At 41.8% G+C, this 12309-nt stretch overlaps 1 protein-coding gene across 1 annotated transcript in view; it reads right to left on the bottom strand.

Moving 5' to 3' along the window:
- The window catches only part of LOC145399727 (glutamate receptor ionotropic, kainate 5-like), a 72664-nt gene extending 61361 nt beyond the window's left edge, over window positions 1-11303 (bottom strand). Inside the window, exons 1-2 of the mRNA XM_080272275.1 lie at window positions 11225-11303; window positions 1995-2119 (exon numbers count right to left, since the gene is read on the bottom strand). Of these exons, the coding sequence (XP_080128401.1) occupies window positions 1995-2119; window positions 11225-11303 (204 nt within the window). The remainder of the gene's footprint in view (window positions 1-1994; window positions 2120-11224) is intronic.
- Between the last annotated feature and the right edge of the window lie 1006 nt (window positions 11304-12309).

The raw sequence follows: 12309 nt of genomic DNA, 5'->3' as shown, positions 1-12309 counted from the left end.
TTTCTGTCTGTATGTGCCTTAACTCCTAGACTATTCGGTGGATTTGAACTAAACTTCCCAGGTGAGTTCGTTTGGTTGCTCTGAAGGCCTTCCACTATAATATCACGGAGTGCAAGTAGGAATGGCGCAGGTTCAAACTGGCGTCCCGTACTATAGGGTACAGGAGCATTCGCGCGAAAACGGTCACAAAGCTAAGTTCTAAGCTTATAAAACAAAAAACCTTCGCTATTCAAGTGCAAAACTTTTTTTTTTTTTAATGTATCCGACTCTGGGTATAGGCTTCACAGCCTGCTACCAAGGCCCAGTAGTCCTCCTACGTACCATACACCTCTACATGTCACCATTCGGCGCTAACACCCACCGTCCATATTGAATACATGCGAGGGTTGTCTCATACAGCACTGGTGTATTGGTATTAGCGGGGTTATTTTTACGACATGTCGGCGGGTCATCTGGTAGATCAGTAAAGTCTGATTTCATGAAATTCAAATCCTTAAACTGTTCCTTGCCCCAGCGGGGATTTGAACCTGGGTCCGGTAGGACTGCAGGCCACCTCTCTACCGATTGAGCTACTCGCAAAGTCTTGCTAATCTTCATAGAAGTCGCAAAATCGAACCGCAGAAATATAGATTTTGTTCTTTATTTCTTTCTTCTTCATCAACCATAACTCCAAAACAAAAAGGCATACGCGAGCGTAGCCTACCATACACCAAAACGGTGCTAGTCAAATGTACTTGTTTTTCATGTTTAGAAAATAATTCAGCTACGGTTCGCGAGTTACGGCCTGAAAACCGCATCGCAGTCACCAGTAAGTACACCATTTTGCGCAATATTGGTTAGCTACAGCACGCCTATAGTTAAAGAATCTACCAAAACACTTCTTTTCAAGGGAAGGCACCCTTGTTTTAGTCTTTCAGTGTGCTATGCGTGTAACAATCCAAATCTAACACTTGATTTATGCATAATTATACTTTTACAAACTGATCATCAACAAGAAAATAATTTTCTTCTAAATTGAATGTTCGGAAGTAGGAATAGCAAAAGTGCACAGACAAGAGATGAAAATGCACAGTAACAAGACAGCTTTCAGGATGGGAGGAGATTTGGAGACCTATGCCCATTAATACATTCCACCAGCTACAAGTCTATGGCCAAGTGTGGAATGTATAGTGTATAGTTCGCCAAATCTCCTCCCATCCTGAATGGTCTCTTTTTTTTTTTTTTCCATCTCTTATCTGTGCACTTTTGACATTCCTCCTTGTTAACAATAATTTTAGATTTTTTTTTGTTTTCAAGTACTGTATATGTACTGTAATTTTCAAACCATGATGTTAAGGGGAGGGGGGTTCTGCCCCTCACCAAATAATACTCAGATAGTGGAATATGGGCAGATACCACAATGGACTTTATGCACTATGTGCTTTCTGGGGAAAGTGACCCCACAGTGATTCTTTGGGGGTGTCAGCCTCCCCCCCAAAAAAAAAAAAAAAATAGGGGAGAGACATCATAGGATTCAGTGAAACTTCTTAAGTCAATTCAAATGGTTCCTTGGTAATATCTTCCACCACTTAAGATTTTTCATTTTTTTAGGGGGGGGGGGATATATACACCTCCAAAACTTATAATGGATAAAACAGAATGGAAGGAGGCCAGATGATGCTTTGATATATAAGTATGGAATGAGCTGCCATCTGCTAATTGATGTCGTTACTGCCATACCTACTACTAGTATATATATATATATATATATATATATATATATATATATATATATATATCACAGGATTGGGTATTAATTCCATGTTTTCTCTAAATGCACATGAAGAAATTGCACAGCTACTTTGTTTGGAAAGATGGGGGTAAGAAGTCTCTTTTAATTTCTCCAGAACCTGATTTCTCTCCCCAAGCTGAATAAAACTGTCAAGCAGCAGGATTTTTAAAAATGCATCCCCGAATGGAATGGATTAAATCTTCCTGTGTTCCTTCCTAATTACCTGTGATATGGTGGTGTACGATGTCAAGCCGTCAGTGAATAGTATGAGGGAGCATTTTCCTTGTAGCCAGGTCCCAACCACTGAGCTAAGCATCCGTGTCTCTTCCGCTAACACATCTCTGAAGTCTGAGGAAAACTTGAAATGTTCTACTGCACTAAAAACACACTAAAGACGACAGTTATGTTACTAACCCACTCACTTCGACAGACCATTAATAAACTGACCATTGCCCTCCAGTCGTACTAAGAATATAGTACATAAAAATGCATTATCAAATCGAAGGGATTAACGGTACAACACTATACACGTGGTAGACTAGCATATATTGAAAGACTTGGAGCTATAATTGGTAAAGGAAAGTGGTATATTCTTCATGACAAAATGAAAATGAACACTTACTGTGCATGTCTCCACTATATCTTGCAAGATGCATTTGGAAAGAGCTGGATGGGATGTAATGGGCTTAATGCATTAGCCTGTATACATGGTATCTTCACTCGTTTGTATACTGGTTTTATTCGCCTCCTTGTACTTCCTGAATATCAGCACACTAACGTTACATAGAGCAATCCTAGTTCCATTTAATTTTAATAACTTTAGCACCCATTAAGCCATATTATGAGTCATAACATACACTAGCACTCAAGCCCTTCTCTGGCCACACCTCCAAGGGTCATCTCCTCACTTACCCATTTTCCGTTATGTTAGTGACTTGACAAATGTGTGTGTGTGTGTGTGTGTGTGTGTGTGTGCGTTTTATGAACCACTGATTTATATTCAGTATTCATATTCTCTCTGTTTCAGCCTTCAACGCACATTTTTCATTGTACCCGTGTAAGAAGTTGGTTTCTTACTATTATGTACGTCGCCTGGTCCCCTTCGTTATTTCTAATCCAGTTATTTCCAATCTAGTTATTGCAAAGAAAAATAAAGATGCCATTAAGTCTTATATTGCAGGACAGAACAAACCCCAGTTAACCCGCCCCGTCCCGACCAATTTTTGACCACTGACTCCCCTCAATCCCGACCAATTTTGGAAAAAAAATGTTTTGGCTCAAACCTCCACTTTTGGTGAGTAACATCGAAAATTCGTAGAGAAATCGCTCACCTTAGGTTTAAAATACCCGATACAGGTAGCAGTACTCCTTACCTTACTGGGTGTTCTATCAGGCTGGCTCCAAAGAAAACGATTTCTGTGGGAGGGTAAAGATTCCACACCACTCATAAACGGTATTTATTAATTTATTTGGTACGAACTTACATGTCGTATGAGAGTATATTGGTTTTCAAACAGTAATATAGGCAATATAAGCATTGTTTCACTCACTAACACATCAACATACCTGACCTTTTTTGGCAACATTACCTTATCATCATTTCTGACTGTTTCTTCCTCTAATGCTATGTAAACTGTGTCCTCCACATTCTCATCGATTGGGGAATTACTCTGGCCCTGAATGTCTTTATTGGCCAGGTCACTGGTAACAGGTGAATTGCCGAGACAATGGCGTGTAGGGGGGGAGGGAGGTCATGCGGGGTAAGGCATTGTTCCTGCTTGGCAACTTGAAGAGGAAGGTGTCCCGTGTATACGTACCAAAAATCACGTGCAAAAATTTAAAATTGTGCAAATTATGAACCTTGCAATTGCACGACATACTGGTACATCAACAGGCCTAGCTGTGACAAAATGTTGCAATGTACCCATATGTCGATGGGATGCCTAGGGTTAAAACATACACGTCTTAACTTCTTCCCTATCCCACGAAAAAAGACATAGTGAATTGCCGGAGAAGGACTAATGCTGGCTGAATTCAACTGGGATAACGTCTACTTGAACCTGCATCAAAAATACAATTATTTGGAATAAGATTTCAGAATCGGATGATGGCATGAAGCGGGGGAGGAGAGGGTTATGTTGACAAAGGTTGAGAGAGGAGTGTAGATAATTGTATTGACCAAGGTTGGGGGAAGAGGAGCGCGAATATGTGAACCAAGGCAAAAGTGCATGAAACCCGAAAAATGTTGAGAGCTGCTGCTGTAGGTCCATTTTCTCCTGATGACACATTTTACTTATGAGTCTAGTTTTCTTTTAGGACCCATTGTCTCCCAGAGACCTATTTTCCACCCTGCTCCTATCTTGTACAATGGTCGCATTTTTCCCTCTGATGACCCCTTTTCATAAACCACGATTTTGACAAGCAATATCAAAATTACCAAATGGATACTATCAACATTCCATCACTGAATTATCTACTGTTAATTTTTTCCTTTCCTTTCAGTCAGTCTTGTACACCCACCCCATTTCCACTGAGTATAGTTTGTATTAATATTTCTCTCTCACCGTGAGATGTGAACCCCGAGAGTATGATTTCACAGACCGAAACATTCCCTAGTTTTTGAGAGACTGACTGGTGGATGGTATGATGGATGACGCAGTGCGTGGAGATAATGCTTTGATAGTCAACAGACTAATACTTGAAGAAGTCACAAGAATAAGAGCGATGTGGAGAACGGAGATGAAAGGGGCAAGGCTGAACTAATATGGACATGTGAGAATGAACGAGGAAGAACAAATTAAGAAGGTAGGTGAGGTGAGTAAGGGCTCAGACTAAAGGAGGACATGGCAGCAGGTGGAGTACATGGACAAGTGCGACTAACTATCTATCTGTCACGAATTCGCGCGAGTGTATTTATTAATTCTTGACATTATACTTTAGTAAGAAAGTCATGAATTCTAGTGGAATTCCCACTGGGCATCACTCAGTTCAACTGTCCTCATATTCTCTCTGATCGGGATGGTTTTCAGAACATTTCTCACGTTTTCACTAGTGATCATTCTTATCTACGACATTAGTGCTTTCACTGAGTGATTTATTGTGAGCCTATATTGCTCACTTTCTTTCCATTGACCGTTGTAGTTAGGCCATGCCCTACTTCCGGCGAACACGGCCATCTCTCGCCCCCTTTCATAGTTTGAAGTCAGTCAGCTTTGAGTCGCCTCGAGTGTAGGACCATTTGTGCCCAGCGTAGAGCAGTGCCTCCGTTGTACAGCAGGTTCCTGAATCTCCACTTAGATGGTGAATTGGCGAAGCAGGCTTAGGAAATAGCAGCGTTTTGATGTTCATCACAGGCGCCCAGACTACTCGTTCGGCTCCCCTCCACTGACCAGTATTTCTGTTCGTTTTTTTCTAGATTTAAGTGTGATTAGCTTTTGAATGAGTGAGTGAGTGTATTCTCTTTGTTATTTTGAATTCATTTTTGAGATTCATGTAACGTAAATTTATTGTATTGTAATCAATAAATTTACAGTTCTTTTCTTTGAGCTTAATGTAATTAAACTCGTGTTTTATTTCTCCACATTAAGCTTATTTTAGTTGCCACTCCTAGTTTCCAAAAACTCTTTAAATTATCCTTAACTGGTACTTAGGCCAGTTCTTTTGTATCAAACTTAAATCCGTTGTGCCAGCCAGGAGTTATGCACTGGCAAGAACTTGTTTATGACTGTTAGCATTAGTTATTGATTGTCATGGGTGGGGTCACTTTCACAAGAGGCTAACAGTGCTAACAAACAGCATGCGTGAGTAACTAGTCTCTGCTCTGTACTGTTGAGAAAATTTATAAATTCTCGTCCTTAGAGAATCGGCGAAGTAAGACGGAATAAAGTAAAACTTACTACTTGATTTCACAAGTCAAACCCCTGTCTCTGTTTTCAAGTAACATCTAGCATTATTAATTCATAAATTCACATCCCCTCGTGACATCTGGCGACCTCATGCCAGGATATTAACTCCTAGCTCTAAAGTTATTAATGAGATAATACTCACTCACTCACACTGAGGTATTTATCATTAAAGTCTATAGGCACTATCTTACTGGTGGTTATTGATTCATTTCTATTAATTTTACGTAATAGTTTTCCCAGTCAGTTGCTTCTTTTTTTTATTTTCTTTCTTTACCAGTTTAACTAGATAAACCTGGTCACCACCAACCTATGCCTATATTCTTTACTTTTGATTATTGGCATTTCTCAGCAAAATAGCAGTCAGTACTCAGTCTTAAATCTACTCAGCCTTAGTTGAGTTAGCATTATGGCTACCAATATATATGTACAGGAAGCTAAAGATATGGGGCTTACGGACACCGAACAAATAAAGGAGTACGTCATCTCACGGTTTAGTTACGAGCAGCAACGTGAGAATGATGCTCGTGAAGAGCGTAGAATTCAACGTGAATATGAGCAAGAACAATGCAAACATGAGTGAGAACAGCGCAAGGAACGCGAGAGAGAACGTGAACACGAGCAAAAACAACCCGAACACGAGCGAGAACAACACGAAAGAGAAAATGAACACGAGCGAGAACAACGAGAGAGAGAGAGAGCGTGAATACGAGCGAGAACAATGATTGAGAGAGAACGCGAATACGAGCTAGAACAACGAGAGAGAGAACGAGAACATGAACGTGCCAAGCGTGATGCACATGAGAATCATGAACTTGAGATGTTGAAGCTCAAGTGAGAGTCCTTAGCTTCAGACACATCTGGTGCAGCTAACCCAAGCTCCACGAGCACTCTCCCTGCACATGTTCTGGCGATGCCACACATCAAGCTTCCTCCATACAAGGAAGGCGAGCGAACCGAGCCATTCATAGCTCGTTTCGAAGACATGGCTCAGCTGTACCAGCTGGATGAGGCAGCTAAGCGGCTCCAGTTTCTTAGCTTGTTTGAGGGCCCTGCTCTCGATATTCTCCACAGAATTCGTGGAGACAATCTCACGTATGAGATGACAAAGGCTGCACTCGTCAAAGCGTATGGTTTCACAGTTGACGATGCCAGGAGTCAGTTTATGAGGGCGCATCTACAAGAAAAGGACACTGCTGTTCAGTTTCTTGATCAGCTTACTGCTTACTTAGATGAGTGGATGGAGAAAGATGAAACTCCTTCCACACGTGAGGGGATAATTGACCTTATGCTGTGCATGCAGCTGGAAAAGTCATGGCCTGCTGAGCTTATGGCTCAGCTTAAGATCTACCAGGTAAGCGATGCCAGCCAAATGGTGGAGAAGGCTGATGCATTATTCACTGCGTACGGGTATCAAACTCGTAAGCAACACACCTGGAACAGGAAAGCTGACAAATCTGGGAAACCATCTCAGACTGAACCACAGCATCAAGGTCGTTCTCAGAATAACAGCCAAGGTCCAAACAAACTGCAGAAGAAGGACCAAGGGCAAAACACCCAGAAACCTGAGTGGAAATGGTACGACAAGTACCCTAACCAGCAGCAGTACTGGTATTCAAGCAGCAGCAGGGCAAGGACAAACCATGTAACCCTCAGTCAGGACAATCGACTTTAGTGTACCAGAGGCAGGATGCAAATGCAGCCTTCATTCCACAACAAGTGCACAGTGGTGCCAACCCCACCAGTACAGGTACTTCTCCACAGTTCACTAGTCCCCAAGCGACAATGAACTTTCCATCTCAGGTGGTCAATGCTCCAACTCCTCAGATGGTGAGCACGACCCCTGAGGTATCAAATTCTCAGGGCACCATGTTTGCCGCATCATTCATTCAGCAGTCTCATCAGTGGCTGGCTGCTTCCTCCACAGGCCCTCCCACAGGTAACAGTGCCTTCCTTGTTCAGCCAGGGTTTGTGGGAGGCGTTCCTGTAAAGGTCCTGAGAGACAATGGTTCCTCAGGTTGCTCTGTCAGGCAGAGTCTAGTTCGGCCTGAGGAGTACACAGGTCGACAGATCCAAGCTCAGCTTATTGATGGATCAGTGAGATTGTTCCCTGAGGCACATATCCAGGTGGCATCTCCATTTTACACTGGTACAACACTTGCAGTTGTCATGCCAGAACCTTTGTTTGACTTTATTATAGGCAACATACATGGTGCCAAGTATAGTTACACAGTAGATGACGCTACTCAGACTTCGGCTGCAGTAACACGACCCATGGCTGATGCTCCAAACTGTGTCAACCCGGTGACCATTGCATCGCCACAAGATCTGATTTGTAGGCAAGGTGTTGTCCAAGAACAACACTCTGACCCAACACTTGCTGCCGTGTGGAAGAAACAAAAGGGTAGAGTGATTAAGTATTCACGGGGAGGCCAAGCCAAGTTCCTTCGTAAACAAGGACGACTCTGCCATGAGTCACGAACACCCGAGGGCGAGGTTCGACTGCAGTTTGTCGTTCCCATGAAGTTTCATCAAGCAGTGTTAGAATGGGGTCATTGTTCAGCCTCAGGAGGTCACCTGGGCAAAAGGAAAACCCAGGGCCGTATCCGTGCTGATTTTTTCTGGCCAGGAATGGGACCGGAAATAGGTAGCTTTGTGCGTTCCTGCAATGTGTGTCAACGTACCACCAGTCAGGGACATGTCCTTCCTGTGCTGTTTGAATCCACACCCTTAATCTCAGAGTCAGTCGAGAGACAGGGCAGTGGTGATGTGGGTGCAGACCTGACGTCTTGCCCATTGGCCCCACGGGACACATTATGTCCAGGGCCTGTATATAGATATGTTCCGTAGGTTAAGGGGGAATTTCGAGAACCACGTAGGGACAATCCAAGGATGTGTTTGAATTACCTTGTGGTGTCTCGAGCTGTGGGCCTCTCTGAGGATTCCCGGAGAATGCACATTATCCACATGAGTGTTCACACCCACGGTGAGTGTTAAAATGTGACCTGCCCGAAATTGCGTAGGGATTCTCAGCTTGCCAATGTTAATCGTAAGTGTACAGTAGGTTTTAACCAGTAAACTATAAGGGTCTTTTGAGATTCTGTCCTGGGACCACTTTTCCTGGTTAATAATAATGTAGGTTTAGGGTTTAACCAGTAAACTATAAGGGTCTTTTGAAATTCTGTCCTGGGACCATGTTTCCTGATTAATAATAATGTAAGTGTAGCATTTAACCAGTAAACTATAAGAGTCCTTCGAGATTCTGTCCTGAGACCACGTTTCCTGGTTAATAATGTATCCAATACGAAAATAATGGCGACCTCGAATGTACAAAGCTTGGCTGTCACTTAAAATTTTCGTCTAAGGCGTACTTTTTGCAACATAGGTACTGACTACTAGGCAGAGAAATTGTAATTTAATAAAGATTGTTTGTCACATTGACACTTTTGATGCTCCACCTTGATTGCCTTCGCAGGTGCAGCTGGCGGGTGTAGCAATATTGTCATGGAGATCAGCTGATCGTCTCTACCGCATGCTGCTGCCTCTTCTCTTCTGCCTCGTTGCCTCTATATACTATTGATTTGTATTATATAATTTTACACGTAGGCACAGTTTCACCACAACTGTCACACCTACACCGTATATTACATACGTCACGCTACATAGCAATTAGTTGTTAATGTAAATGTAGCAAACTTTTTGCTCATTTTGACCTGAGTACAGGATTTTTCACTGTCGTCACGGAATTTTTTCCTCAAGCTTACTTCTATTAATGTAAATACAAGATTTTTACACTCATGGGTGACTGTGATTTTCTCCTGTAGCAGGATAGTATACACACCACAGTGTGAATCTTATGTGACTGATTTAGGATTTATATGAATGTATATCGAAAATTTTTCTGAAGGAAAATTTGATTTTGATGGGGCGTAATGTCGCGAATTCGCGCGAGCATATTTATAAATTCGTGATATTATACTTTAGTGAGAAAATCACGATTTCTAGTGGAATTCCCACTGGGCATCACTCATATCAACCGTACTCGTATTCACTCCGATTGGGATGGTTTTCAGAACATTTCTCACTGATTCACTAGAGATCATTCTTATCTACGACATTAGTGCTTTCACTGAGTGATTTATTGTGAGCCTATATCACTCACTTTCTTTCCATTGACGTTGAAGTTAGGCCACGCCCTACATCCGGCGAACACTGCCAACTCTCACCCACTTTCATAGTTTGATGTCAGTCACCTTTGAGTCACCTTGGGTGTAGGACCATTTGTGCCCAGCGTAGAGCAGCGCCTCCATTGTACAGCGGGTTCCTGAATCTCCACTTAGATGGTGAACTGGCGAAGTGGGCTTTGCGAATAGCAGCGTTTTGATGTTCATCACAGGTGCCCTGACTAATCGTTTGGCTCCCCTCCACTGACAAGTATTTCTGTTCTTTTTTTCTAGGTTTAAGTGTGTTTAGCTTTTGAATGAGCAAGTGAGTGTATTCTCCTTGTTATTTTGAATTCATTTTTGAGATTCATATAACATAAATTTGTTATATTGTAATAAATAAATTTGCAGTTCTTTTCTTTGAGCTTATGTAATTAAACTCGTGTTTTATTTCTCCACATTAAGCTTATTTTAGTTGCCGCTTCTAGTTTGCACAAACTCTTTACATTATCCTTAACTGGTACTTAGGCCAGTTCTCTTGTATCAAACTTAAATCCGTTGTGCCAGCCAGGAGTTATGCACTTGCAAGAACCTGTTTATGACTATTAGCATTAGTTATTGATTGTCAGGGGTGGAGTCACTTTCTGAAGAGGCTAACAGTATTAACAAACAGCATGTGTGAGTAACTAGTCTCTGCTGTGTACTGTTGAGAAAGTTTATAAATTCTCATCCTTAGAGAATCGGCGAAGTAAGCCGGCATAAAGTAAAACTTACTACTTGATTTTACAAATCAATCCCTTGTCTCTGTTTTCAAGTAACATCTAGCATTATTAATTCATAAATTCACATCCCCCTGTGACACTATCTATCTATCTATTGCCAGACGCCATAATCCCGTAACGGGTGGCCATTTGACTTTGAGTTATTGGTTTTTACGGGGAGGGGCACTAACCCTCCACCAACCCACTTGTTGACACGTTGGGAGCACGTATGGTTTGGTTATATGGTTACCACCCAGCGTTGTAAATGGTTTCATGGCTTACAGGAAACCATTTGGCTTGTCACTCAATGTAAAGCCACCTGTAAAGGAAAGAAAAGCAATAAGAAGTGACAGGGAAGATGGGAGAAATCGGAAGAGAGGAGGGCAGTCACAGAAAAAGAATGATAAAGGCTAAGGAAGAAGTAGGCAGCACTACATCAAGTGAGTGGATGATGGTCGCCATCATCTTAAGTGCGACTAACACCGATCAGAAATAAGGATAAGAAGTAGAAGAAAAAAAAGGGGGGGGAGTGAGAATTTTATCTTGGCATATTATGCAGAAGAGTCAAGACCTATCTGATAACACCAGATACTATCAGCGTAAATGAGTTAATAAACTATGACCAACCTGATGAAGGCATAAAGGCTTCTGTAAAACACACTGTGGAAGCCATGATAATCAGCAACCGTGCAGAGGAAGTCTTCATGATCGTCCTTGTCCTCTGAAGTCTGGAAGGAACTTGTTTAAGTAAAATACAATTTAAGTAATCATGTTAACGTTTTTCTAGTTTTTCTCTCATTGACCACCATTCTCTTGCTGATCAGTGTGTTCCTTATGAACAGCAGCCTTCTCTGATGAAAGACAAAAACAATAATGTTCATTGGCTACAGCTTGAATCCTCTTTCCTAATCATGAACATTGTGTTAGATTGGACTTATTTTTTAAAGCCTGATTCCTTCAGCGTACAGTGTACCTTACATGCAACCTGCAGTCCTCTCGGCAAAAAGCAAGCGAGGTTAGATGACAAATGAGAGGCAAAACTTTTATCTCTGCACCTTCTCCCTCTTCCACCTCAATATTGTTTCCTTTCCTTCCTAACACAATTTCCACTCTGTTACCTGAACATGCAGACTCACATGGGCTCACATGGGCAATACTGTTTATTATGTTCCACACAGTCGAGATAATCAATGGTATACCCATATATACATAGGGATACTGTGGTTTTATTGGCATGCTGCTGTTATATTCACCACATCACATCGTGGCTTGTGCACATTGTTTATCTGTACCTGAACTACCTTTACTAATGCTACTTGCCAGGCACATAATGTCTATGGTACTTCCAGTGCTCACTAATTTATAAGTTTTGATGTTTTGCAAATGAAAATGGGGGTCGAGCACCCACTCTTGGAGTCCCCAGATGGAGAGGAAGAAAAAAGAATTTCCTCACATTCCTCCCATCTTCCGGTGACGACCAAGTGAGGTAGATTGGGCTTTTGATATGGCATCTATAGAGCAACTGTTCATTCCTGCAACATCTACGAACTTTTCACTAAATTTCTTTCTGTTGAATGCCATTTCTTTTCAGAACTTCATCTTCTCTTTACTGAAAGGCACCTATTTGAAACGACTAAGGCAAACCCTTCTCGGTATTCTCTATACTCATATCAAAGCCAGAGGTTCTTGTTGTGTATCTGTACACAACAGCT

Source organism: Coenobita brevimanus, chromosome 50 (assembly GCF_032717465.1).
Source record: "Coenobita brevimanus isolate Jiangsu-jjx chromosome 50, ASM3271746v2, whole genome shotgun sequence".
NCBI lineage: Eukaryota > Metazoa > Arthropoda > Malacostraca > Decapoda > Coenobitidae > Coenobita > Coenobita brevimanus.
This window is presented reverse-complemented; position numbering and strand designations above follow the sequence as displayed.